The sequence below is a fragment of the Paramisgurnus dabryanus genome, chromosome 2 (genome assembly GCF_030506205.2).
Source record: "Paramisgurnus dabryanus chromosome 2, PD_genome_1.1, whole genome shotgun sequence".
NCBI classification, from domain to species: domain Eukaryota; kingdom Metazoa; phylum Chordata; class Actinopteri; order Cypriniformes; family Cobitidae; genus Paramisgurnus; species Paramisgurnus dabryanus.
In genome coordinates, this window is record NC_133338.1 from 5,036,239 (window position 1) to 5,064,162 (window position 27,924).

Below are 27,924 nucleotides of genomic sequence, written 5' to 3' on the forward strand. Positions count from 1 at the left end.
TTTTTACCAATGAAATATGTGCATTTTAATTGAAATTTAATTTTAATTTAATGTTATTTTAACACCTTAACAAAATTTCTCAGAAAAATACTTGTGATGTTCAACAAGAAATTGACATTTCTTTGCACAAACTGCGAAAGCTACAGGGAAGGTAAACAAATTTTTCTGCGAGTCACAGAGACAACCGAAGCCAGGCACATGGATTTACAGTTGCCATTTTCTGTGTTGGGGAAGGTTACTTTTAAAAGTAATGCATTACAATATTAAGTTACTCCCTAAAAAAGTAACTTATTGCGTTACTTAGTTACTTTTCATGGAAAGTAATGCTTACGTTACTTTTAAGTTACTTTTGCGTTACTTTTTTTACTTGGCTGAGGCTTGATCTCTTTCAGGCCTTGCAGGTGTTTTTATAACCGCAAAAATGTCAAGCTCTGGCCTAGTGTTGCTTTCGTCAACGAAAAGTATGACGGAATATCCTCGTCAACGAACCTTTATCACGTGACGAAAACGAGACGAGACGCAACGTAAATGCTGGTCATGTGACGAAAACTATAATAAAATGTATAATACAATATTGTTGACAAATAAAAATGAGACTAAAAGTGGTTTACTAAATAAAAACTATGCTAAAATGTGTCTATTTTCGTTGACCAAAACGAGACGAGACGAAATGTTATAATGTTATTTCGTCTAGCCATCTCCTGGCACCCCGCCAACTGACTGCAAATTATCATGTGTGTTCAATGGCGCTCTGCAAATCGATCCGGATTAAAAATATACATTATGATGAGTCTTGTGTTTCTAATTTAATCATATATATAAAGAACATATCTAAAACTAACTTCCAATACTAAAATAACTCCAAATGTGTTTGTCTAAAAAGATGATGTACATATGTATCTCGGATGACTTAAGGGTGAGTAAATCATGCAGTAATTTTGATATTTGGCTGGAGTATCCCTTAAAGTGTGTATGTGTGTGTGTGTGTGCACATTCAACTTTCAGACTGTTTTGTGTTTGAGATGACATTTAATTAAAAATGTAAGAATTCAACAAAGAGGAATAAATAAACCACATTTATAATCTGTATAGCAAATTCCACAATGTACAGATGAAAAGTAAAAAACACTTTGTGAAGCTGTCAGGAGACCACACCGATGGAGCCTGATTCCTTCCTGTGGAGACAAATATATTTTTTTAATAGTGACATATGAATTACAAAGCAACCAAAAGACAGACATGTTTTCCAATAACTAGTAATTCTAGTAACTACCAAAGGAAAAGGTGGTGTGAGCTAGAGCAGAACTGTTTACCTCTGTGCCCAAGCATGAGTTCCCCTTCATACTGTGCCATGCCAAGTGCTTGTCTTTGCTCACTGTCAAGTTCTTCCCACTGTTCCTCTGTCACGGCACACGCTTGTTCAGAGCTCAACCATGACAGTTGCTGGGCATTGAATACCACCTAAAATAAAAAATGTATGGTTTGGAGCTACAGTCTCAAGTAAACATCTGGAGAAGTGCATATTCAAGACCACAAATACGTATGAGTATTAAAGTAATGCCAAAAATGAAGAGTAAACATCACTCACAGCCAGCTTTTTTGGAGGTATCAGAGCTATTGCGGCTGGTGTCAATCCTTCTATTTGCTCTTTTACAAGCGCAGACAGTAGCATATCTTCTAGCCCAGCTAAAAAACGCAAAATCATTATTTTTTTGTGGGGCTAGCGTGTATTGTCCGGTGAAATTATTGTAATGGAATCCTAGTCAGTACCTGCCAAAGTCCCAATCTCAGTGAAGACCTCAGAGCCCCAGCTGCTGACTGGACCGAAGCCCAGAGGATTGGACAGACGTGATGTCAGCGCTTCGGTCTGCTGCTCAGAACACGGCAGTGCCATCTCTCTCAGAAACAAAGTTGCCAGACTAATGGACACAAATGAATGAGGGTACAGCAAGGTGTTTTTCATTGCTTTTAGCTGTGTAATTCAATTTCCCCTGTACCTCAGGTTGAACGGGTCTAGACGGGAAATTTCTGAAGAACTCAAGCCACAGAGCAGATGTCCGAAGGAAGCAAGTTCCACCACACTAAGTTCTTCGGGTTTCCGTTTAAGTCGCCTCATGATGCCAAGAACAGCTGCTCTCATCTGTGCAAAAAAAATTCTATGAGTGATATATATTTTCTCTTTAGCCATTCTCTCTAATTTCACTTAACCCTTGTATTGTGTTTGATTTTTGTGACGATTTTGATCGAGCGGGTCAAATTGACCCTAAAGGGGATCGCACACCGGCCGCGCCGCTCAGCGCCGCGCCGTTCTAAAAAAATCGAACACATTGTTTTCTATGAGTATACGCACGCCGGCGCCGCCAGGTGGCGCCTGTCCGCGCCGCCCAGCTGTGACTTAGGAAGTTGCTCAAATCCCTGTCACGCCACACAGCGCCACTCACATAGTTTAACCTTAAATAACATTATATTTGTCCCAAATCATTAACGATTAACATTGGCTGCTAACGTATATTTTGCATTTTGAAGTAGACGCTATCTGACGAAGCTCGCGCTATTTAATGTGCACTTCCGGTTTACAATACCTCCGAGTTGTCCTAGACGCGGCGCGATGCTGAGCTGCGCTGCCGGTGTGCGATCCCCTTTACTCATTCCCCGCCAGCGTTTTTAAAAAAAAGTTGCCAGCCAGCGGTAGCATTTTTCATGATTTTCACAAAAGTGTAATGCTTTCAAGAAAGTGTTGTTCTTTAAATATATAAGCATACAAATCCCTTATGAAAATTATGTAATAAATATATTTAATTTGTGTCTATACAGTTTCCTTGGAACAAAAAATATGGGTCAAATTGACCCGTGATAATCAAAATGGTAAAAAATCATTAATTGTGTTTAAAAAAAAACCTTCAAAACACATCAGTGTTTCATAACTTTGCATGCATGTTCATGGCCCTGAATGAGAAAAAAAGTGACAAAATGTCTGTAAGAAAAAGATAACTTAAAGGCTCTCTAAGCTAATCTGCGAGACGTTAGTTATTTTTGACGTTTGAACTGTTTTCAAACAGACGGAGCGTAGCTAACTCCTCCCCCTCCCTTCCGTGCTTTCATGAACGTGCCCAACCCCCACCCCCAAATCCTTTTTGTCGTTTATTGGCTGGAATACTTTGTTTTGTTTTGTGCTGCTAGGTTTGGCCACTATGTTGATATTGCTGTTTGTGAAGCCTGGGCTGTCTACAGAGATCGCGTTTTTTTACAGTTTGATCAGCGGACAGGCAGCAAGCAGATAGTGAGGAGATGTTTCCGGTATGTAACAAAAAAATTGTTATGGTCTAAAACGCGTCAATTCGCTTAGAGCACCTTTAAGTAGCATTTTATATACATTGTAAATAGAAATGATAGCTCACTTTAAGCATCTGTGTCTGTAAAAGTCTTTTTCAGTATTGAAAAGGGTGAGGAGAAGCACTTTTACACAATTTCAGGATAGTAAAACACCAATATAGCAACAAACACTGAAAACATATATTTAATTTGGGTCTGTACAGTTGCATTGGAACAAAAAAAATGTGGGTCAAATTGACCCGCGAATATCAAAATTATTTGCGTACACTTCAAAATATATCAACATATCCTAAGGGGCAATTCACATTTCACTTCTAACTGTGGGAAAGTTCACACCAGCCATGTTTAAGGCGTTCGCATCTACTGCGCCTAGTTTGCCCCTTGAACATTTTGAGTTTACTCGCTTCATTCGTGAAATTCTAGTCATCGAGGCATTCACGCGGAAATTCGCGTCATGGGAGGGGGTTCTGCGACTGTGATTGCTTTCTGTAATAACGTCACTACTAGAGCAAGCTCCTGATTGGTAACGCGGCGCATTTTTCCGCCAAAGCTCACATTTTTCAACTCGCACGTTTCCCGCGGCAACACTCAATTCGCGGCATTCTTGCGAACTAGACACGCGAATGAGGCGGAATCGCATTTATTGCGCTAAACGCCTCATTCGCGCTGCGAGACCTCCAGACGCGTGTCAACGCATCTTCACATTGACTTAACATTGAAATCCCTCGTGCTTGACGCCTCTACCGTGGCTGTTCTGAACGCAACATTAAACCGCATGGAAACGTGACCGTTGGTTGGTTCTTGTCACATGACCTGCAGTGCGCTTGCGGCATTCTGAAAAGTTGAAATGTTTGGGGTGGGGACACGCCTGAAAAAAACAAATGCATCGCAAACGCATGAACATTTATGAACGGCTATAAATGAGAAAAAGTCACAAAATTTCAGGAATAAAATCACAGTTTGTTAATTGTTTTGTTAACTTGAAAATCAAAACAGGTCAAATTGACCCAGAACATAATACAAGGTTAAAAAACACACCTTCTTAGTGTTCCATCCATTGAGACTGCCGACTTGAGCTATCACAGCCAGATTGGACAAGTCAACAGCTTGTAGTTCTTTTTCACCCATCTCGGTCACTATACAGCCCAGTTCCAGCACTTGTTCTGGTTTAAGCAGCTTCACTGGCTTATAAACCTAAAAGATAGTGCTTGTTATATGACTTTATGAATGATATATAATAAGGGCATTTGCACAACCACAAGCTTCTTAACTGGTCTAAGCTCCATCCAAAGTGCTTCACGCTGCTCAGCATCAAGGGTTCCATCCTGACCCATGAATTCAACACAATCCTTCAGCTCTCTCCTCTTCATTCTACTCAGCTGATAGGACCTCCAAGCCGACGGGAATGTTCCTTTAATATCTGCGCAGCTTGGGATGGGCCCTGTAAACAAATTCTTATGATTTATCTTCCAACAATGATATCGGATAGATTGTGTGAATAATAATGATGCAGCACACATCGCACCTCTTCTTGTCCACCATCGACCTTTAACGATCTTGCGAATGAGGTTGTTGATCTTTTCTCGTAGTTCTTTGAGGTCCAAACATGCTTTACCAACTTTGCTTTCTTTCCAAAGCCACTGGCTCATCAGGACCTGCTCAATTGTGTCTTTACCTAAATCATGCTTGAAAGAAAATCTGCAAGTTGACCATAAAGGGAATCGTTAGCAAACATTACTTCAAAGACAAGGCCTGTGTGTCCCTTACCAGTGGTAGTGATCTTATCTGCTGAGGTGAAAGGGTGAACACAAGTCTACCCAAATGTTCAACATCCCCAACCGTCCATGTTTTCGGTTCCCTGGTACAAACAAGGACTTTGTTAAATTCCACAACAGTAAAAACACTAGTTGTCGAGCGTGGTTTGCTGCTGATCAGCATCCAGGCCTAGACCAGTACCAAACCAATCTGAATCATTTAATGCTGGTCTTGTTTTTGCTGGGATCACAATACTGATGAAAGAACCTTGCTTCCGGAACAATGAAACATAAACCTTCACCTAGATAAGCATTTCATAAAGGCGGCCCTTCTCATTTAATCATCTAACCATATCAAGTTCGTACAAGGTTGAATCTGAAAACAGAGCTGCTTCGCCTCACCCCAACATGCTCCTCTCTGTTAGCAAAGCTGATATTTGTCTGAAGGAGTCAGAGGGCAGGCAATAGTGTTTCAGTTCCTCCAGGTGCAATTTCAAAGCGTCTCTATCAATTTCAGCTAACAAATCACTGTCCAGAAAGGGCAGAAGAGGACCAAGCATGTCCATGGAGGCCCCATTGAGGCCTTCTTCAGAGATGCCCTATCAAACAAGACAGAAAACATTGACATTGAAGAAGACATTGGAAAAGAACAAATGTTGATGATAGTATGTATACAAACATTTAAAAAGTTAATGGGACACTCCACTTTTTTTGGAAAATATGCTCATTTTCCAGCTCCCCTAGAGTTAAACATTAGATTTTTACTGTTTTGGCATCCGTTCAGCTGATCTCCGGTTCAGGTGGTACCTAGGGTGGCCATTCGTGCCAGTTCTGCTGGACACATCCCGAACATGTTTTCGAGTGCGTTCTCCAGAAGTCGCGTTGCCCGACCGCATACGTCATCGAGGTTCTCACATTTCAGTTAAAATACATTAGAAAATTAAGATTTATTTATTTTAAGACATAAAATCAGTATAGTTTCATTCTTACCTTGAAATGTAATGGTTGCTTTTCTGAAATTGAAACCGAAATATTAAACCTTGATGATGTATGCGGTCGACCAACGCGACTTCCGGAGAACGCACCCGAAAACATGTTCGGACGTGTCCGGCAGAACTGGCACGAATGGCCACCCTAGCGGTACCAATTTTAGCATAGTTTAGCATAATCCATTGAATCTGATTAGACCATTAGCATCACCCTAAAAAAATAACCAAAGAGTTTCCATATTTTTCCTATTTAAAACTTGACTCTTCTGTGGTTACATTGTGTACAAAGACTGACGGAAAATTTTAATAATATTAATGAAGGAATTTGCTGCCGTACCATGGCTGCAGGAGGCGCAATGATATTACGCAGTGCCCAAAAATAGTTCCCAGCTATTGAAAGATACCAAGGGGACTACTTTCAGGCTCTGCATAATATCATTGCGCCTCCTGCAGCCATGGTACAACAGCAAAGTCCTTGATTATCACGCCAGAATGAGAGTATAGTTCCTAGCCATATCGGCCTAGAAAATCACAACTTTTAATTTTCCTTCGGTCTTTCACAATGTAACTAGAGAAGAGTCAAGTTTTAAATAGGAAAAAACTCTTTGGTTATTTTTAGCGCGAGGCTAATGGTCTAATTTAATTCAATGGATTATGCTAAGCTATGCTAAAAGTGGTACTGCCAGACCCGGAGATTGGCCGAATGGATAAAAAAATGGTAAAAATCAAATGTTTAACTCTAGGGGAGCTGGAAAATTAGCATATTTCCAAAAAAAGTGGAGTTCCCCTTTAATGCTTCCAAATGGAAGTAGACCAAACTGTTATCTTAAATATTCTCATTTCACTGAAATATATATATCTATGAGTACAACATTTACAGTGTTTTTGGTCTTACAAGTGCATCCATAGCTTTCTCAGCCAAGGCTGTCTGCTTGTGTCGCGGTAGCTGCAAAAAATCAATAAAATTATGTTGAATGTGGTCCAATACACTTATGAGTGAGGAGTTAGACAGGTGCTCCATCACGGTCAGCCTGTAAAACACATTACAGCAATAAGAACCTACATGTAGACGAATGTGGGTCAATGGAAAGTAGTCAAATGGTGCTCTTACGGTAAATTTGCAGCAAACGAAGGTTCCAAGTTATTTATGTCTATGTATGGCCGTTGTCTTAGCTCCGCCACGATGCATGTCCTCTGTCGAAACACAAAATATATTTTGTTAATATTCCCTTGCATGTGAGATAATGTTATTAACTTTAGCTGCCTAGATGGCAGAGTAAGTAATATGTTGAATATTTTGATAATGAGCCACATTATGCAGAGTGCCATGAAATGCTCCATCATTTGAGATTACAGTTATATTACTGCACAATATTGGTTAGTCATAATATAAAAATCTCTGCAATTTGCATTAGATTAGCAAGTGCTTTAACATCGATGTGAATAATGAAATGTCTGTGGCATTCCTACCAAAGCAGGTCTAAGTCCTCCTGGCAATTTAGTGATAAACTGCAACAATTCAGTGAAGCCCGAGTCATTCACCCAATGCCTCAGCCATTCACAGGTCATTCCACCTGCAATACGACCTAAATCTCTTCAGTGAGAAAGAAACATTTTTGTCCAGATGTTACTACACTTAGAAACAATGCAAATCATTAATACAATGCAAAAAGGTTGAGGAGGAGACAGCCCTAATGGGTAAAACGACCATTTCAGACCATCCATCTAAAATAAACGTCCATGTTGGTTCCGTGCTTGTCTTCTCCTAATTTTCTTTTTTAATATTTTAAAAATATATAGGCTAAACCGCCTTTCCATTGCACACTACATCCAGACACGACAGTCAGAGTCCGCCCCCTAGTGGCAGTCTTAATGAAATTTCTGTTTAATCCGTGTGAAAGCAAGAGCCTTCAATCTATATATGTATTTCTACTTAATAATTTAAATATCAGTAATCAATTGTTTTTAAATTATTCAAGTGTTTTCACCTTGCACACAGTGTTTTAATTGGAACGCACTGAAATACATCACTTCCGGTTGGTGTGTCACATGCGGTGTAGTCGCTAGAGGTCTTCCCAGGTCCATAGAAATGTACCCGACCCGAAATGACCCGTATCACTTTATACCCGAACCAGATGTGCATAAATAAATTTTTTTAAAGACAAACCCGAGAAAATTTTACCCAAGTCCGTCCCAAACCAGTGGCAATATTTTATAACCCGACTAGACCCGAATGTAAACGGCACCGACGTGTGTGTATTCTGCAGCCTCATACGCAGCAGTCAGATAGAAAGAAACCCAGCTGGTCTCGCAACCAATTTGGGAGCTGCTCCATTTGTTTTACTTTGCTATCTGACGACAACACCAATGTTACCGCTAAAATGTACATTTAAAATTGACTGACATGTCTGTATCAATGAAAATTTACCTACCGCCAGCCACACAATGTCGCAAGCACTCTTGGCAAACAGAGGAGAGGTTTGAAAAGCACACTGACGCACACATGCGAGAGAGATCGGGTCTTCGGGTCCGTTCGGCAAAAACACATTTATTTTAAATTACCCGAGACCCAATGTCGCTATTATTATACCCGACCCATGTCCGAGGCAGACCTCGGGTTTTCGGATATAAGTGGACCACCCAGTGAAGACCTCTAGTAGCCACACACATTTTTTTATGCATCCAAAGCTCAAATTGGATCTGATAATTGCACACCCGCAGATGGTTGTCATGTATAGTGAAAAGGTAAAAGTAACCACGATGATCTTAAATCAGACAAAGATGACCAGCGGGCCGCATAAAGATGATTGGAAGGCCACATTTGGCCCGCGGGCCGCCAGTTGACGAGTCGTGCTATACAGCATCCAATAATGGTGTTATCAAAAGGGATATATTATGAAGAGTGGCAATCATGAAGCATGCCAATGCTTGATATCACTTACAGTATTGATTCTCTTGTGATGTTCACGGTCCGATGAATCGTTTTGAACAGCATTTGTGCCTGTTGTGTCAAAACCAACATGCAAGTATGAGAAACTGGATAGCCCTCAAGGTAGTATCTGATACACTTTTGGCTGAGACAAAGTCTCTTTAATGTGGGTGATCATTAATTTATATTCTCTGGTGAGTGCTATTGTACCACAATAAGATCAATTTGCTTGATGGCAGTCGAGGGGCTCAGATTATTAATTTACTGAATGGCTCCATCAAAGCATAACAAATAATCCGCCAAAGAATTTGATATCAGCTTTGGCCAGCTGAGTACAGAGCACTGAATGTAATGTACACTGTGCTTCCAGATCTTGTTAAACAGCTGGTTTGGTGTTTTGAAACAACTTTTTGCATTTAGGGGTGCTTTTAATTTAGTACATTTAGACTAATATCTTAGTATCATACAATTACAGTTTGTGGGCTAGCATTTAAGCAATCATCAGAAAACTTTACAGGTGCATTAGGCATGAAAGTGTTGTACCTGTTGATGAGACCAGGGCATGTGCTTATACAGAGATATGTGACGAAGAACCGTCTCTCCATCTAGATCCAACATTAATTTCTTCAAGGAAATGAAGGGTAGAAGACAATGGAGTTGCTGTGTCGTATTTGCCGATACGCGCTCGAAAGCCTTTAAACAAAGATTGTGTTATCAAGCAGAAGAATCTGGTTTATAAACAGAATTGGAATTGGAAGCACACACCTGTTCGAGTGCTAAAAGGACCATTGATTGTTGAGCGGGCTGCAAATCAGACAGTAGTGGAGACCAGCACTCACAATCCACTGTTCCAGTAGACTCCGGTACAACCACCTTTTTTAGTACAGAAGGCCCCAGACCTGGAAACAATGGCTTCAACATGCAGAGCGTGTTGGCACTGAACTAAACAGGATTGAGACCATGAACCAAAGTCTTACTTTAGGTATGTATGATGATTTACTCAATTTACGGTATAGCAACTTAATATATGCAACTTACATTTGTGTCCTCCACTATTTTGTTTAGTATCCGGAATGCCTGTGTTAAAAATAATAGAAAAAAGTTTCAAAATAGTTGCAAAGTTTGTAAGTCCACTGTAGGCAATGTCATTGCTTGGCTTACCTGTGCAGGTGGGAAAGTTGGCATACCCGGCAGACTTACAAGATCCAGTAACTCGACTGAGGTCAGTGTCTCCAAAAATGAAACCCCCATTTGTGGCAAAATACCATGTAATGAGGCCATTGCCGAAGCAGATAAGACACTGGCATTTAAAGATTTCAGAGCCGTTCCAAGCAAGTGTGATATCTGTAGGAAGTCTTTGTGAGTACAACATGGAATATTATTATGAAATGATTGCTTCAAAATTGATAGATATTAAGAAAAAATCAGTTACTCTGCCACTTCCACTAATGTGCCCCTCTGATACACATCTTGCCAGCTGCTGCCATAGAGTGGATGAGAGAGTTGCCGAAGACAGTAACTGCTGTAAGTCCTCTGAGTTTAGGTAACATATGAGACCTCCTAGTCTGTAGTAAGAAACATGATGTCTTTGTTTATTTGTTATTTCTAATTGTCAAATTAGGCTAAATTTGATAAATACCTCATTATACTGTCACTTGTAATGTTGTCCCTGTTGAAAACAGTACGAAGTACATGCCGCCCCCTTGCGGCATCTAGACTGCTGTTTCCCAACATCTCCATCAAGGGGGTAAGCTGTATGAAACATTACCTTTAGCGATTGAAGAGAAACGCACAAAAAGCAGGACTCTGAGGCTTTACTTACTTGCTCAGATGTGAGTTGCTGAAAGTAACTGACTGGGAGATGTGGAAGTAGGGGCAGAATAGAGCTGAGGAGGTATGGAGGCCATGAAGGAACATCTCCAGCTACATTAGACTGCAATAGCCGTTTAACAAAGGCTTGTTTCTGTGGGGACTTAATCTCAGAGCTGTGATCACTAATGGCCATCAGTCTGGAATGAATGCGTATTAGCCGTGAGTATATGGAGAATTATGTAGCCACTGGTCAGGGGTGTAAATCATACAACATATAATTCTATTCAGTCTACTTACACGCTTTCATTGACCATAAGAGAGGCAGGAAAGGTCCTAATATCAGAGACAGACATGTATGGTATGAACTGGGAGAGATCAATGAAAAGTTCTGGTGTAACATATGGAAACTTTTGGATAAAAGCAGCTGTCATCGTCTCCATGGCCTCTTGTTCCTTGGGAGAAACCTGTGAATGAAATCAGTCAGTTTTCTGTAACATATGGTTACACTCTTTTGGAGCAACATCACCTGAAATTATTTGAATTGCTAATCAACAGCTTTACCTGTACGGTTTCCACTTGAAGCTGTTCCCAACTCTGGTGAACTTGGGAAAGGAACCTTTTTACAGCGTCTTTTTCTGCTGACTGCATGACACTGCGAATACTCTCCCTGGGCATCTGTAGATATTCCTTTAAGAATATCAAACTCAGCATTAGCTATTAGTTTCACTTTGGAATCCTAAATGAAAGCCTCCTTCAAGAAATATCTCGAAATGGCATAATATCTTTTCAAACTTTTATTCTTTAAAGGACAAGTTCGGTATTTTACACTTAAAGCCCTGTTTTCAGATTGTTTATGATGAAATAGAACGGTTTTGACTGAAATTTCGACATATGCGGCTGCCCCGAGAATTTTTGGGTGTTTGTGTTTCAGCTCCTACCTTTACAATGGGTTTAATGGTGCACTGGAACAATCCTTCATAAAATGCATTAAACTTTCGTTTACAAAGACGTGAAACTCACCGAGTGGTCAGGGGTGTTCACTGATATGCTCACACAAAAATCGCTGCAAAAATGCTTTCCAACAGCTGTTTTAGCATTCGTTGTTAACTTTTCCAATCGCCTCACACCTGTACATTCTTCCGCTTAGAGCTTGAATAATAGACACTCCAGCCCAGGTGGTGGCGCTAATCCGCCATTGCCAATTGCAATAATAGAAACAAAGTTCCCGGCGCGGAGTAATACCGTACCTCACAGCACAACAATGGAGTTGGCAAAAACTACGATAAAACCTGTTGGAATGCGTATTTTGCAGCGATTTTTGTGTGAGCATATCGGTGAACACCCCTGACCACTCGGTGAGTTTCACGTCTTTGTAAACGAAAGTTTAATGCATTTTAGGAAGGATTGTTCCAGTGCACCATTAAACCCATTGTAAAGGTAGGAGGTGAAACACAAACACCCAAAAATTCTCGGGGCAGCCGCATATGTCGAAATTTCAGTCAAAACCGTTCTATTTCATCATAAACAATCTGAAAACAGGGCTTTAAGTGTAAAATACCGAACTTGTCCTTTAACATCAATGATGTACACAATGAAATGAGAGTGAAATGATAAGTGTAAGTATTTGTTGGCTATCTATTGTGTTTTACCAAAGATTTGAAGTATGGCCAGATGCTGTAAGTTATACCTGCATTAAATATCTTAAAGCAGAAGAATTGCCCTCCCTCGGAATCAGGTTCCACAGGACAGGCTGCTGGGGAAAGAGCCTTTGAAACTGAATTCATCAAAAAATACTTAAGGGTAACAAAAAAATATTAGAGAATGAGATTAAACATTAGAAATGCATGACATACACTAAAACACCTTAATAGATCTTCTTTAAGGGAAGAGTTTTGCTCTTTCTTAAGGAAGATGTTGACAGAGTGGAGTACACTTATGGATGCATCTGGCCGTAGAGTTGCCCAGAAAGAAGCATTATCCTGGAGGCTAGACAGAAGAATGGCCTGGCCCAGGCCTTGTCGCACCTCCCTTTCTCCCTCCTCCAAACCTGCTGAGAGTCCCACCACGTAGTCTAACACTCGAAGCACATAGCTAACTGTAGCTAACCACCCTGTGCGTTCGTCCACTACTCCTTCACATTGGGTGAGGTTAGTAATTGCTTCCTGTAGAATCGGCAAGGGGTTCACACAAAGTTGAGAACTGTCAAAATCAAATGGGGCTGGCAGCATTTCAAAGAGTTGCTGGAGGACACACTTGCGGCCCTGCTTTTCTACAGAGTTCAAGCAGTAGTCTAATAATAAAGGCTGCTTTTGAACCAGGATAAGGTAGAGCGTGATATTTTTGCAAATGTAATCCTTCAGACCTGCAGTATTTTTGCAAAACTCAAGGGTGGTGAAGTTAAATTGTTCTATCTTCCAGTTTGGGTAGTCACAGAGCCTATCTTTGGACTCAGTGTAGGAGTGAATAGGGTTGACTTTAGAGCAGTACTCCGCTGCCCAACTCCCATCTTGGAGTATGTGCGAAGACTCATTACCGCACAAAGAGGTAATAAGAGCTGTGTTATTGGGCAGGAAACATCTTCTGAAATCTTGAGCAGTTATAATCTTGCTCCTCAGCAGTGCTAAGCAGTTCTCAGTGGCATCTTGATAAGAGCTTCCCCCAGAAGCATCTGTGGAGAGCTGAAGACAGAGTTCATCAATGCTTGTCTGATTGAGGTACTGGTAATCCCTAGTAGCTTCTACCTGAGTGAAGTTGAGAGAAACACAGTAGAGAAAATGAATAATACTGAAACTGTAGTATTTTCAGGTAAACATAATAAATGTAGTTCAGTACCTGATAGGAATGTTGCAGCCAGAATGAAGAGTTGGCACAAACTGTCTTGTTGAATTCATGAGTAAAAAATTCACTGCAAACATGAACCCATAGAAAATCTTGTTCTGCAGCAGAAAGGTACCAAGCTGCATCAGAGCAAGTTTCACGGAGGTCTATCCCAAAATGGCTGACTTCAGGGTCCCGTGAGTCATCATTCTCCTCAAAAAGATTACAGTAGAGAAAGACTGTAAAATTTGAAACCCCTGTTAGACCTGGTATAGAGGCATTACAAGCAGCTTCCAGAATTTCAGCTGATGGTGACAAATCGCCCTGCTCATGGACATATGTCTGGTGCTGGTGAAGTCTAGACCTTCTAGATGATTGCTGTTGTTTCACAGTCCTTTTACTTTCATCTGAAGAAGAGCATGACATGAAAGATGGCCTGCTGGGTAAACCCTCTGAGCGGAAACCCATTGCTCGAGCATTCCATGTCAAGTTGTGTCTAATTCCCCTGTACAAAATCAAGAACATTAAGGGAAACAAAGGGGTTTGATATACACAAAAATTCTACACAAAATTACTTTATTGTCCACTGTTTCACATGACACTTACCATAAAATCAGTTGTCTGAGGTCACCTTAATGAAGAAAAGTTCAGGGTGAATAGTTGAAAGAAATCACAGAAAACTACAGAACACTGTTAATTAATTCAGGAAAATGGAAAGCCAGCCACTGTGTTATACAATTGGCCTTGATGTAATAGCATAGCTGTGCACATAATACCAGGAGTGTATGGTTACCAACATAAACAAAGAAAGGGGAGATTATCCAGGCTATAGGATTTGGTGTAACAAAGATCTGGTTAATGACTCTCATGGCCATTGTAGATTTAGTAGTGGGTGATTTCTGTCCTACTTCCATCACAACTCAAACAAGTTCCAACCTAGGAGCAAATTATTCTCATATAACTTGTGCTTATCTTGTTAATTTTCTTGTTACAGTAGAATACTTGTTTTTATCTTAGGGGTAAACAGTTAAACCATACATTCAAGTCTAACGGGATAAACTACAGCAGTACTATACTTGCCTACTGAACATCTTCCATGGTGACTGTAATGTGGTTCTCCCACCATGGTGCTTACATCATCCAGCAGTGCTTTGGTCATATGCAACACTTTTCGTCTCAAATTACCATACACGCTGCGGCCAACATTGCGCAGAAGTCCACGTCTGAGGTTATCTAAACCCTGCAGTAGGGCAGGATTATGTTCTGCAAACTGTGCTGCCCTTTCTCCTGCATTTGACCTTGACAAAGCCTGCAGAAGCAGTGCCTGCATAGAAGCAATGCTCTCTGAATTTGTTTGGTTTAATAAGAGTTGCTCTTGATGTAGCACCTCAGGCGGCACAATGAATGGCTGAAAGCGTCCTGTAGAGAGAGCAGCATCTTTAGGATTTTTTCCCACACTTACAGGGTGAAGACTGACCACAGGTTTCCAGTTCCTGGTTTCCATATAGCTGAGGATCTGCTGCAGCCAGCTAAGGTTGATGGCACAGTCATTTCTTCCTTTCAGGACACAGATGAAACCCTGTAGACCTGCGACAGCTTGGCTGTAAGTCCCACTAACCAGAGCTTGAAGAACAGTTTCGAGCAAAGCACTGATGGTCTTCCAGTTCTGGGAAACAAAAGTCAAGATGGGTTTTTGAGGCTGGCGCTCAGCAAGTGTCAAAATACTTTGTATAAACCCAAGAAGTCCATTCCAATGGGGGCTGCCTCTGAAGGACATAAACAGATCTTGAAGCCTGAAACTGGGTCGTGGAGGAATTTTACCATCCCAAAGTCCAAATGAAGTTTCCCGTCCTGTCTGAAGCAAAGCATAGAGTAGGTTCTCCCAAAACTGGTCATCATTGAAGGGTTTCTGTTGATCATCTAACTCTGTGCTCATATCTTGTAGGTACATTGAGATGTTATGAAGGAATCCTGAGAGCCTGTTTCGATCAAATGCTTTATTTAGAGATGGTATACCTAGGCTACTTCTTGTCAAGGAACCCAAAGACTTAAGACCTCCCATAATGCTCTTCACTATAGATTGAATTTGTTGATCCTCTTGAATTTGTCTTCTTTCGGCAGGTGGCTGTATCTTGTGGGGGCTCCAGCCTTTACCCTTTCTCCATATATCAACCAGCTCTTTAAAAATGTCTTCTTTCTGGTCTTCCTTTTTGCTCCCTATTATAAAAAGCATTTGTCAAAGTAGAACTGAATCATGGTAACAGCACCCAAAGAATCAATATTGTCTTACCTCCATTAATTGCCACTTGTCCCAGTAAAAGCGAAATCATAAAAATTCCCAACGTGCCCATCCTAAATTCCACTGAGCAGGCTCAAGGTAGCACAGACAAATTTATTTTGTCATTTCAAAACAGTGTCTGCATAGTCTTCCTTTAGTAGCAGAGACACTTCAAGAGTAAAGTGTCACACTGTGGAGTGCACATAAAAACTTAATGACCATCCACTGTCACTTGGCTAAACTTTCACCAAGAAAAGTTTGCAACATAAAGTCAATGCTATTAACTGACCGGCTAGAAAATTTACAGCAGCTGCTAAATTCTACATGGTTTGTTAAATATATCTTTTGAAATGAATTAGTTATATTTGGATATTACCTTTAAGTATACAGAAAAGACATTTTAAGTACTTACGTATTAGCGATTGTGTGCATTTGATGTCCGCATCCATGAATAAACAAAATAGGCTGATTGCATCAAGGATTGAGCAAAATGTTTCCATCTCTCTCTCTCTCTCTCTCTCTCTCTCTCTCTCTCTCTCTAACAGCATTTGTCACTTTGAGATCTGTTCCCCCTTTTGAGATTCAGTTGGATCCTGCAAAGTAAGAGCTTCATGTTTCAGTGACATGGTCCCTTCATGCGCCAGCTGACTGTGCTGCGGTCAGAAGTCAGAGGCAGTCATGTAATATGAGAAAAGAGAAAGGCCAAGAAACTTTAAGAGGGTTTACTCTTGTATCACAAGGTAATTTCATATTAATTAACATTAAAGTAGTTACAAAGGTAGGTCATTGGTTTGAACTGAGACTAAAAGGGCCACAGCTGATATACAGTAGATAATGAACACAAGCATTAATAAGTGTCGTCTTAATAGATTGTTGCAACAAATGCATGTATTCCCAATTTTTTCACAGTCTGTTTACACTGCAAAACATGACTGACTTGCTTAGTATTTGTGTCTTGGTTTTAGTACAAATATCTAAAAGTTCTTTCATCAAGATGCTTTTTCTTGATTAGAAATATGACCTAAGAAAATAAGGCAAATTTTTAGACAAAAAATATAAAATTTTAATGAATTTGTACTTTAAACAAGCAAAAAATCTACCAATGGGGTAAGATTTTTTTTCTTGAATTTTTATTGATTTAAGTGTGTAAAGAGCAAGTATTAACCGATTTTACATTTCCTTTGGTGTGTATTAAGGGCTCATTATAGTTGAGCGTACGTCCTACGGCGTAGCCGCAAGGATTTCAATTTGGCGATGTGCACTGCGCAGAGGAGGCTACGAATAATGTCCAATTTATAGTCGTGAGTAAGCTCTACGTCATAGGTTATCCATAGCCTCTGCATAGCTTTGTGTAGCTTGACGTGCACCTCGCCAAATTTTTAACAGCATGTCAGTTTTACCCGGACCCCAAGCGCTGTGATTGGTCCATTAGAACCCCTCCCATCAGGTAAAAAACTGCGTCATAGGTATTTCTGTTTGCGACGGTGAGAACAAAGATGGACCAAGTTGAGGAGTGATTTAACTAAAAGTGCAACAAAACTTGCTATTTATTTACTTCCATCACTGCTGGTCATCCACGTTGACGCGGACGACTATGTAAAGTATAAATGAAAAACCGACGCGTAACCGTAGACCTTACACACGACTATAAATTGCAACATACGTTAAAGTACGACCTTATAGTCACGGAATATTTTGCTAATTTATCGTCTATCAAGAATCTCCGCATTTTTCTGTGGCTGTATCACTGACTTTCTTTTCCGTGTCATTGTCACGGATTGGTTACTCAACTGTTTGTTTCTTACCATTGTCGCTTTGGCTTAGGGTTAGATTTACATAAAATTATATCCTTACCCAAACTCTAACCATAACGCCAAGCGACAATGGTTTAAAAATCTGAAAATATATCAAATCAATCTGAAAAATAGTATAAACCAATACTTAAACACCAAATCTAAACCAAAGCAACAATGGTTTGAAAATAGGAAAAAACAGTTGAGTAACCAGAAAGTCCGTGGTACGGCCACGGAAAAATGCGGAGATCAGTGACAATGACATGGATAAATCAGCCAAATATATACCACAGAACTTTGTGAGATCATGTTGCAACAACAAACACACAGATTGTGTAACCCAGTCTCACCCCATTTCGTCAATATTTGACGACACTTGACCATTCGTCATATGTTGACGTGAAGGGTATACCTTTCGCGTCATTTTTTGACGAACTGGGGACTTCAATACTATTACGTCCGTTGCATTCTCTTTCCTATTTTATTACCATTTGCGCGTCGGTTTAGGGTTAGATTATGCAAAATTAAACAGTGTACGCGAAATTAAACAGTGTACGCGAAATTAAACAGTTGTCACCTGGCGTTGGGGTTAGAAACAGTTGTCACCTGGCGTTGGGGTTAGAGTTAGGTTTGGGTAGGGATGTCATTATGTAAATCTAACCCTAAACCGACGCGCAAATGGTAATAAAATAGGAAAGAGAATGCAACGGACGTAATAGTATTGAAGTCCCCAGTTCGTCAAAAAATTACGCGAAAGGTATACCCTTCACGTCAACATATGACGAATGGTCAAGTGTCGTCAAATATTGACGAAATGGGGTGAGACTGGGTTGGATTGTAGGCAACAGTTTACTTCCTGGGCCAGTTGATGTGGTCACGACGGTCTTTATCATAATCCTGTTTAGGCCAATCACAACATACTGATAAGCTGGCCAATCGGGGACACAGGGCTTTCCAGATCAGTGAGCTTTGCACAAAATCAAGTTTGAGGAAGGCAGGGATATCTGGAGCAACAAAAATGTACAGTATGTGGAAAATAATGTGTTTTTAACCATAATTCACGCGAACACATCGGATTATACCAAATAGAGAAAATAAAGTTTTTTAGCAATGAAATCTGTGCTCTTTAAAGCAACACTAAAGAGTTTTTGCTCTTTGCTCCCCCTACAGGTTAGACGCGTAATTGTTCATTAGCACTGTCGTAAATACTGCAGCATAGCCGGCTCTGATTGGATTGTAGGTCTGCCGTAAAGCAAGTTTTTTTGTTGTTTTCACTCGAACTACAGGACCGCTACCCGACGGTTGGAAACTTCTTTAGTGCGGTTTTGGCCGATAGAGGGCTGCAAAGCGAATGTGAAAGTGCCATTCACCCTGTTTTGAGTGGATGAACCACTGAAACTTTTTTGGAAACGTTATTTTAAGGTAAAAAAAACTCTTTGGTGTTGCTTTAAGAAAAAGTTTTTTCTTACCACATTGGCAGATTATTTAGCGTGTAGTAAGCACAAATTCACTCAAATTTTATGAATTATTTTCTTAGGTCATTTTGCTCATCAAGAAAATGCATCTAAATTTAATTTTTTAGATATTTGTACTGAAAACAAGACAAAAATATTAAGAAGGAAAGTCATTTTTTGCCATGATCCGATTTCTCAAAAGCTAGCGTAAAGCTTTAATTTCACTCAATTTAATCTTTTTAATTCCTAAACCCGTCACATCTCATGAACTCCTATTCCCTTGTGGCAAGTTACTCTTCCACAACATCGAACAGTGTCCTTTTGGGGATTGTTTTACTTATGTGGCAACCAGCAGGTCGCCTACAGCTGTCATAAAACAAAGCACCACTGAGTCACGGTCGCCAGACAATCAGGTCCTTCACTGATGTTTGAAATCATCTCTTTCTTGTCCTGTCTGCCACACCTGAAACCTGAGCGAGATGAGTGAAAGGCCCAGTCCAGGCTCCCCACAAGCTCTTTACTTCAGCGTTGCTGTCGCCTACAGCGGAACAATAACTTCCTCTTGTATTATTGATGCCTGAGGGAGCGACGGTCAGTCAGCAGCGTGGAGCTCAGTTGGCTGCAGGAATATTAAATGAGAAACTTTACTCTCCTCGTGCCTCTGACTAACTCAAATCGCACACAGCAGATATGACTCAGAGTAAATGTGCCCAAAGGTGAACATATTATATTGGGTGCTATCTAAATGAATGTAAAACGCAGCAATGCCGTTCATGAGCCACAGAAGTGAATGGGACTCATGATCGGTTTGGTTACAAACATTCCTCAAAATATATTCCTTCATGCTCATCAAAACAAAGACATTTATACAGGTTTGTAAAAACATGAGAGGGAGTAATTGATGACAGAATTTTCATTTTTTAGTGAACTATCCCTAATATTAATACAGTAATGATTTTAATGATATTTTTGTTGGAAGCAGTAATATATTTATTATTTAACCAAAGTCATAATCAGTGTAAGTACTTTATACAATACAGTTTAATTTTGAAATTTACATTTTAGTCATTTAGCAGATTACAAAAAGGAACATCATTCATTTGCCATGCAAGAGTTGATATTTACCACTACCACACTGCAAAAAAAATGATTTTCAAGAAAACATTTTCTTAGTATTTTTGTCTTGTTTTCAGTAAAAATATCTAAAAATTCTTAAATTAAGATGCCTTTTCTTGATAAGCAAAACGACCCAAGAAAATTAGTCTAGTTTCTAGACCAAAAATATCAAATTTAAGTGATTTTATGCATAAAACAAGCAAAAATATCTGCCAATGTGGTAAGCAAAAAAACATTTTTCTTAAACTCTAAATTCAAGAAAAATTCAAGAAAAATTAGCTTACCCCATTTTCAGATTTTTTTGTTTGTTTGTTTGTTTTATGCACAGAATCACTTAAATTTGATATTTTTGGTCTAAAAACTAGATTAATTTTCTTGGGTCGTTTTGCTCATCAAGAAAAAGCTTCTTAATTTAAGAATTTTTAGATATTTTTACTGAAAAAAAGGCAAAAATACAAATAATTTTTTTTTCTTGAAAATAATTTTTTGCAGTGTAGTGCACAATTTAATCTATTTATTTTTTGACAGTGCTCTTTTAAGGGCTAGCTGAAAATTAAAGACGGGTACCGTATATAATAGTATGGGTTAATTTAGAGTATTTTTAAATAAAATAAAAAACACTGCAAAAAAAGATTGTCAAGAATTTTTTTTTGTCTTGTTTTCAGTAAATATATTTAAAAATTCTTAAATTAAGATGTTTTTTCTTGATGAGCAAAACAACCCAAGAAAATAAGTAAATTTTTAGACCAAAAATATCAAATTTAACTGATTTTGTGCATAAAACAAGCAAAAAAGTCTGCCAATGGTATAAAGAAAAATTTTCTTGCATTTTTCTTGAATTTAGTGAAAAATTTTCACGATTTTTTTGCATACCCCACTTGCAGATTTATGAAAAAAAGCATCAAACCAGCATGGACCTGCATGGCAATTATGCTGGTCTATGCTGGTTTAGCTGGTGGTCACCAGCATACCAGCACCAAAACACAACATATGCTGGTCTTGCTGGTGCGAGCAGTATGGGATGCTGGTGCTAGTGCTGGTTTGGTGCTGGTTTAGCTGGTGCTGATGCTGTTTTAGCTGGTGTTCACTAGCAAACCAACACCAAAACAAAACATATGCTGGTCTTGCTGGTATGCAGGTTTTTATATCATATTATATCAATTATATCATAATGTTGTAAGCATGTTAATTATTCTTTGTTAATAACTGTTTCAGAGATGATATAAAGCTGTCAAAAACAATGAACGTCATATGGACGGTTTCATCGGACGCCCATGCATTGACGCCATAATCGTCTGGTCCGAACTTTCTTTCCCGTTTCGTTTGTTTAATGGTCTGACTAGTTGCTAAACTGAACTCTTCAACAAATACCCCATCGAAAATAACAAATGTTTTGGGTTCCTAGGTAATCTACGTGTTGTTTATTTTGCTTGTTATATAAATGAACTACATTTAAAGTACTTTGTTTCTATTTATTCTTAGCGGAGTTTACCGGAAGTTACGTGTTGACCATGAAAGCCGCTTGTTTATGTTGTTACTGCTGAAACTGTCTATAGCCTACATATTTATATGATGTCATATAAATTCAATGCGGGTGAATACAATTTTTTTATGAATATAAAATGCCAACAATGTTAGTAATATATGCTATATGTATTCAAATACAATTTAAAAATAAATAATACAAAACCTGAGATATTGTTAAACAGCTGATACTGGCCTAGCGGGTGGGTAAATAAATTATTAAATGTTTATAACTTTATAAATGTTTATTTGTCTTTAAATCTAGCCTTAAATTAAAGGCAGAAGTGGAGATGTTGTTATTAACATGATGTAATTAAATCACACATGATAACCAAAAGATCAATCAAGGAACATAATGGGTGAAAAAAGCTCTTTCATCTCTTATCTTCGAGTCAATACTCCCACAGTAACTTAGTTCCCTCTCGGAAATAAATATAAATGAGATAAAAGACTCTAATTATACATAAATGCTGATATGAGTTCGTCAGTCACAAGACCGTCATGTGCTGTTTAGTCACACCACCATCTGCTGAACTGAAAGTGGATGTGACTGACTTGAAATTACCTCTTATCATCAACAGGTGGCGCTTGACGTGCAAGTAAACAACATTAGTTCAAATTATAGACTGTTTAAATAAGTCGTTTTTAAACATTTATTTTTTTCATAATCAAACGTTTGAACATTTTTTAAATGATTATTTTAGCGGATCAGAGTTTTTTTATAAGACGTACAAATAAATGTAATGCCGTGCGTAAAACGTCACAGTACGTGGGGCGGGGCTAGGCAGTGACGGGTAGTAGTGGCGAGGCACACCGAGGGATAAACAACACGTTACAGCGGTTAAATGTGATTTGACTGAAACTCAGAGACTGTGAGAAAAGACCAGAAACATGGGGTGATGAAGGATTTATTTATATTTGATTTATCGCGCGTTTACAGGGGCTCGGCTTTTTGATTTGAAACGATGGAGTACCTACTACAGGTTAAAGTTGGAGCTCTTGTTGGGTTACTGTGTTTAACACTGATTTTTGGACTCATTCCGGCCCGGATGAAATGGTTTCATGACACAAGTGGAACAGGTAAAATTATGGTTTTAAATCCCGTTTAACGTATGCCTTCAAATGTAATATAGGCGATCTTTATTATTTGTCTCAACCAACCAAAACAAGCACACAGTTGTTGTTCATGTCTGTATGTTAATGTCTATTTTAATATATATAACGTTAGGTATATGAACTAAGTAAGTGTATTTGTCTCTAGTTGCCTTTATGTGGTCATTAATCCACGTGATCGTTCTCTTTCATGTTATCTATATGGGTGGGTATACAAGCACTCGCATAAGTGCTTGTATTTATGTATATACTGTACTGTTTGTGGTTATAAATAAATGTCATCATGTATGTAAATGTTTATGCATGTATATATTCACATATGTATTTGTGAATATATATTTGTCCATATTGTATCTAACACAGGTCGTTATTGCACATGATCATCATGTATGCATGCATAAATGCATGTGTTATGTATGTATACATGTATTATTATTATTATTATTATAAATACATTATATCACTTTATAAAGTTGCTCTGTCCTATCAAGATACAAGGACAGACACATCATAGTCACCTGACCATGGAAGAGCTGATAAAGCCTAATGTAAAGCATTAGTATTTCTTTTCCAGATGCCGATCAAAGGGGAAGTGAAACTAAAGTTCTGCTCAAACGCACTGTTTGTCAAAAAAAAAACTGCTTTTCAACATAAATTATAACAAAAAATAGAAATAGTAGGTTTAGACATTTGCCAGACACATTTTTTATCAGTAGCCTTTGTATGTTTGTTGCATATGAATCAAACACACAACCGAATCAAAATAAATTATCATCATTTAGTTTATTCTTTAGATTATTACAAAATTACATTATACATTTATACATTTTATATCAGCCTGTCTCTTTCATGAGTTCGAACCCATGACCTTTTGCACTGCTCCACCACTGAGCTGAGCTCTATTACAGATATCCTCTTTTGAAAAACATGTTGGTTATATAAGATGTGTAAATTTAAGCAAAATGTCAGCAGTTTTGGTTAAATTAATCGGTGTTATGTGTTTGGTTTGTGTTTCTTTTTTACAGAAACCCACAAGGTAGTGCTGAGCTTCGTGAGCTGTTTCGCCGGAGGCGTCTTCCTTTCGGCCTGTTTATTAGACATCATCCCAGACTACCTGTCTGACATTCATGAACAATTACAAATACGAGGCCTTGATGTGAGTGCATCAAATTTTGTGATCATTCATTCACCATAATGAATTTATGTCTTTCGTGGAACTTAAAGAGGACATATCATGAAAGTCTGACTTTTTGGCTCAAAATTAACTTTTTTATTTGGTAGCACTGTTGCTCCCAACATTAAAGAGTTAGGAGCACCAGCAAAAATTTAGGCACACCCATCCAAAAATTAAAAAGCACCACAACTACAATGTATATGTTAATAGATTTATTTTATTAAAAATAAAACACCACCACTGGGCTTTACACATCCTATGGCCAGCATTTGAAATTTGGTCTTCTATTTTATTTTATTTTTATTTTTTGCTGCACAGATTCCTAAACTAATACCCAAATGGTGTTTAAATAATATAGCAGCAATAATAATTTAACAATTACAGCTGACATAATTATGATTACAATAGAAAATCTAGCAAACACGTAAAACACTTATAAATTGTGACATTACAAAAGTGACCGTAACATAGAAATATTGATAACTGCATTACCAGGATGCTATTACTACTAAATAGGCAATGTTTTAAAAAATACAACAAAAACATACCATCAGCATTGTCGTGTTCCACATCAACATGGACCACAAGGATGTTTGTCGGATGTCCATTCACCAGCACATGCGCACATACACTATCAAACACTCTTTGACAGACAGGTCGGTGTCTCCATCAATAATTAAAACTTTTGTTACGACTCTTCTTGAGTTTTGGCACTTTCGCCATGTTTAAGCAAGGTCTGGCGCTTAAAATGTTTTGATTCCGCCACCAACGCCGTTTTACAGGATTTACAGTAAACACAGTAAGTTACAATGAGCCATTTTCATAGCGGAGACACTCGAAAACTTTAAGCAACTCTCTCCGAAAGGTTTTACGTCAAGTCTTATTTTGCGGTGGTGGAGTCGCATTTGAATCCGGATTGTCGTCATTAATTACAGTAGTAACATTGGCTGTAATCGGCTCGATCTCGTCATGCTCGCGGTTCGTCTTTTCACATTTTTGCTCTTCACGTACCAACGTAGCACAGCAACAAGGAATGACTGACGCTCATATTAGCCAATCTGTGGTCTTCATTAAACGCAAGAACTTAATGGTGAAATTTGATTGGTTATGTAACGTTGAAGAGAACATTGAACCTGGTACAGCAGCACACAGCATCACAATCTAAAATCAAGTCGCACCACAACACAATGGGCAGTCGCACAAATGCTCCCAAATATATTTTAAGGTCGCACAGATTAAATTTCAGTCTCATATGCGACCAAAATAGTCGCAATTTCGAGCCCTGCATAATTGGGTCCCCAGTGAAAAAGAAAACCCAGTTAGTTTTGGTAAACCATTCTCTGAAAGCATGTTAAAAAATAGGTCATTGAAATGTGTCTCCCCTTGTGATGTCAGAAGGGGATCTTATTATAATAATACCACCTCTTAATCTGTGTTATCCCAACACACCACTGCCATCTAGTTCAGAGAAAGAGAGAGAAAAAATTTGATTTCTCTTGAGTTTCAATTTTAACAAATTACCATTATGGTGATCAGTGTTTCCATCAGCTAATTTGCATTTAAAGGGACACACTCAAAAAACGGCATGTTTTTGCTCACACCTATAAAGTGGCATTTTTAACATGTTATAACAAATGATCTGTGGGGTATTTTGAGCTTAGTATTGAGAAAAGGCGTTCTAAACTCCCAAATTGTTTATGGGTGCGAGTAACTTGAGAGTGCGGTTTTTCATTTGTATTTTGAGCTTAAACTTCCCATACGTACTCTGGGGACACCGAAGACTTATTTTACATCTTAAAGGGGTGGTTTCCCGAACAGAGATTAGCTTAAGCGAGGACTAGACTAAGTAGTTTTAACAAACATGCTTTACTAAAAACATTACTTGTGTGCATTTTGAGGCTAAACTAAGGGCAGTGATGTATTTTAAGATTTGTCAGTGTAAGTTGTTTTCAGTTTGGACAGCTCTTACATTTATTTTAGTCTAGGACTACTCTAATCCCTGTCTGGGTAAAATGTTTCCTTTAAGCTAAGCTAATGTCGTATGAAATATGAATGCATTGCTTATTTGTCCTCTTATAAGGCTCCTCACAACTGTATGCTTTCGTTGTATAGATTTCTTTTTTTTTTTAAATCAGTCATACAGTTTTGGTCATTGTGCCGATGCTGATTTGTGTTACTAATTCTCCTTATCTACAAGGATGGCTTCCCGTTGGCAGAGTTCATCATGGCTTGTGGCTTCTTCACAGTCCTGATTTTAGAGAAGATAGTCCTCAGTTTCAGAGAGAGACACCGAAGTGGAGAGACGGCCCCTTTGTTAGCCCCGGCGGGTCACGGGCATGCTCACGGAAATCACACGCTGAGTAACCTGGAGGGCAGCGGCCATCATGTCCACGTGGATCATCAAGCTCACTCGTCTTTCCGTTCCTTTATCCTCTTCTTCTCTCTCTCTCTCCACTCGGTGTTTGAAGGTTTGGCCATCGGCCTGCAGACCACAGAAACTAAGGTGATTGATTCGGTTCCTCCTAAAGTTTTGTTTGGCAATGCTAACCTCGTCAGATGTCTGATAAGGTTTTGGGTTCAAAGGTTTATTGTGTTAATGCTGTGTACAGTTCCTTGTGACTATAAATGTGTCTCTGTCCAAGCATTGTTATGTTTGCTTGAGAAGTCCAGCATGTGATCTTCTGGTACAAATAATAGCATTGCCATTCCAGTTGGTGCAGAAATGACACACCACATCTTTAAATTACAAATGCAGTCCATACCTTAAAACCTGTGATTTTTTCTTCAGGTGTTGGAGATCTGCATCGCTATCTTGGTCCACAAGAGCATCATCGTCTTCAGCCTGGCGGTGAAGCTGGTTCAGAGCGCAGTCAAGCCCATATGGGTGGCTATATACGTGACGGTCTTCGCCGTGATGTCTCCCCTCGGAATCGCGATCGGCATCTTAGTGATCGAGGCCGAACTGAAAGCTGGCGCTTTCATTCAGGCGGTGCTGGAGGGGATGGCGGCAGGAACGTTCATCTACATCACCTTCCTGGAGATCCTACCGCATGAGCTGAATTCCCCGGAGCGCCCGCTCCTCAAGGTTCTGTTTCTCCTGTTTGGTTTCTCAGTAATGGCCGCTCTGAGCTTCATTGGCTGAAAGACGCTTTTATTTGTTTGCCAAAGAACTAAAGCCTAAAGGACATCACATTCGCGAGAGGAGACTTTCCTAACCGCACATGATTCAAGCAGAATGAGGAACTGATTTTAAAACATAGAGCTGCTTTCTGTTTTAAATGTTTTTATAACAGATCTTCTTACAGTTCATTTCAAAAACTGCTGTGTGTCTTTTATATTAGACTTTTATATATCTGTAATCGAGAACTTTATGTGCATGCAACTTTAAACAGATATCTAAGTATCATGTTTGACCAGCATAGCACTATTTATTAAACCGTATGAATCTGATTTTTTATATTAGTTTCAAATATTCTGAACAATCACTGACAATATTATATAACTGACTTTCTCCTTTATGTGCCACATTTCCTGTTAAATTACATGATGGTAAATTTGCTGGGCTGCTAAAGGTTTTAAAGTTTGCACTAATGATCACATTAAAAAGTTTTTATGAGATTTCACAAATAAATGAGACAATGTGGGACTCATAAGTGTTCTTTGACGATGTTATACCCAATAATAATCATAATAATGTGTGATTTTTGTATTAAATTTGTGTTATGTGCAGCAAACTACATCATGTAAATAAATGAGTATTTCAAACAACGAGTTTATTGCGTGTCTTTAAAGAGATAGTTAAAGCAACACTATGTAGTTTCCATGTAAAAATGCCTTA

The 27,924-nt window shown here is 38.9% G+C and overlaps 2 protein-coding genes across 2 annotated transcripts; one reads left to right on the forward strand and one right to left on the reverse strand.

The window, feature by feature from the left end:
* Nucleotides 1-1,077: 1,077 nt before the first annotated feature.
* LOC135783705 (stereocilin) lies at nucleotides 1,078-16,431 on the reverse strand. The gene is made up of 30 exons (XM_065294453.2): nucleotides 16,325-16,431; nucleotides 15,925-16,102; nucleotides 14,715-15,851; nucleotides 14,241-14,265; nucleotides 13,650-14,139; nucleotides 12,671-13,558; nucleotides 12,505-12,567; nucleotides 11,379-11,504; nucleotides 11,115-11,281; nucleotides 10,828-11,014; nucleotides 10,645-10,757; nucleotides 10,438-10,570; nucleotides 10,167-10,349; nucleotides 10,044-10,082; nucleotides 9,771-9,947; nucleotides 9,549-9,698; nucleotides 9,019-9,077; nucleotides 7,547-7,670; nucleotides 7,188-7,270; nucleotides 6,972-7,107; nucleotides 5,490-5,686; nucleotides 5,101-5,191; nucleotides 4,859-5,018; nucleotides 4,605-4,774; nucleotides 4,372-4,527; nucleotides 1,998-2,140; nucleotides 1,771-1,919; nucleotides 1,589-1,686; nucleotides 1,314-1,461; nucleotides 1,078-1,175 (listed from the first exon to the last, which is right to left on the reverse strand). Exons 2-30 carry the CDS (start codon nucleotides 15,983-15,985, stop codon nucleotides 1,078-1,080), a joined length of 5,751 nt encoding a protein of 1,916 aa, XP_065150525.1. The 5' UTR covers nucleotides 15,986-16,102; nucleotides 16,325-16,431.
* Nucleotides 16,432-22,569: 6,138 nt separating this feature from the next.
* Nucleotides 22,570-27,854, forward strand: slc39a1 (solute carrier family 39 member 1). Its single transcript, XM_065249488.2, has 4 exons — nucleotides 22,570-22,879; nucleotides 23,938-24,068; nucleotides 26,284-26,589; nucleotides 26,875-27,854. Exons 1-4 carry the CDS (start codon nucleotides 22,765-22,767, stop codon nucleotides 27,226-27,228), a joined length of 906 nt encoding a protein of 301 aa, XP_065105560.2. The 5' UTR covers nucleotides 22,570-22,764; the 3' UTR covers nucleotides 27,229-27,854.
* The last annotated feature ends 70 nt before the right edge of the window (nucleotides 27,855-27,924 follow it).

What these genes read in the sequence shown, in the direction of transcription:
- slc39a1 (XM_065249488.2), top strand. Translation starts at nt 22,765, where the DNA reads ATGGAGTACCTACTACAGGTTAAAGTTGGAGCTCTTGTTGGGTTACTG. An exon ending in TCATGACACAAGTGGAACAG is followed by an intron (nt 22,880 to 23,937) that starts GTAAAATTATGG and finishes TCTTTTTTACAG; the next exon opens with AAACCCACAAGGTAGTGCTG. An exon ending in TACAAATACGAGGCCTTGAT is followed by an intron (nt 24,069 to 26,283) that starts GTGAGTGCATCA and finishes CTTATCTACAAG; the next exon opens with GATGGCTTCCCGTTGGCAGA.
- LOC135783705 (XM_065294453.2), bottom strand. Translation starts at nt 15,985, where the DNA reads ATGGGCACGTTGGGAATTTTTATGATTTCGCTTTTACTGGGACAAGTG. An exon ending in CTTATGGTCAATGAAAGCGT is followed by an intron (nt 11,015 to 11,114) that starts GTAAGTAGACTG and finishes CATTCATTCCAG; the next exon opens with ACTGATGGCCATTAGTGATC. An exon ending in ACATTAGTGGAAGTGGCAGA is followed by an intron (nt 10,350 to 10,437) that starts GTAACTGATTTT and finishes GACTTCCTACAG; the next exon opens with ATATCACACTTGCTTGGAAC.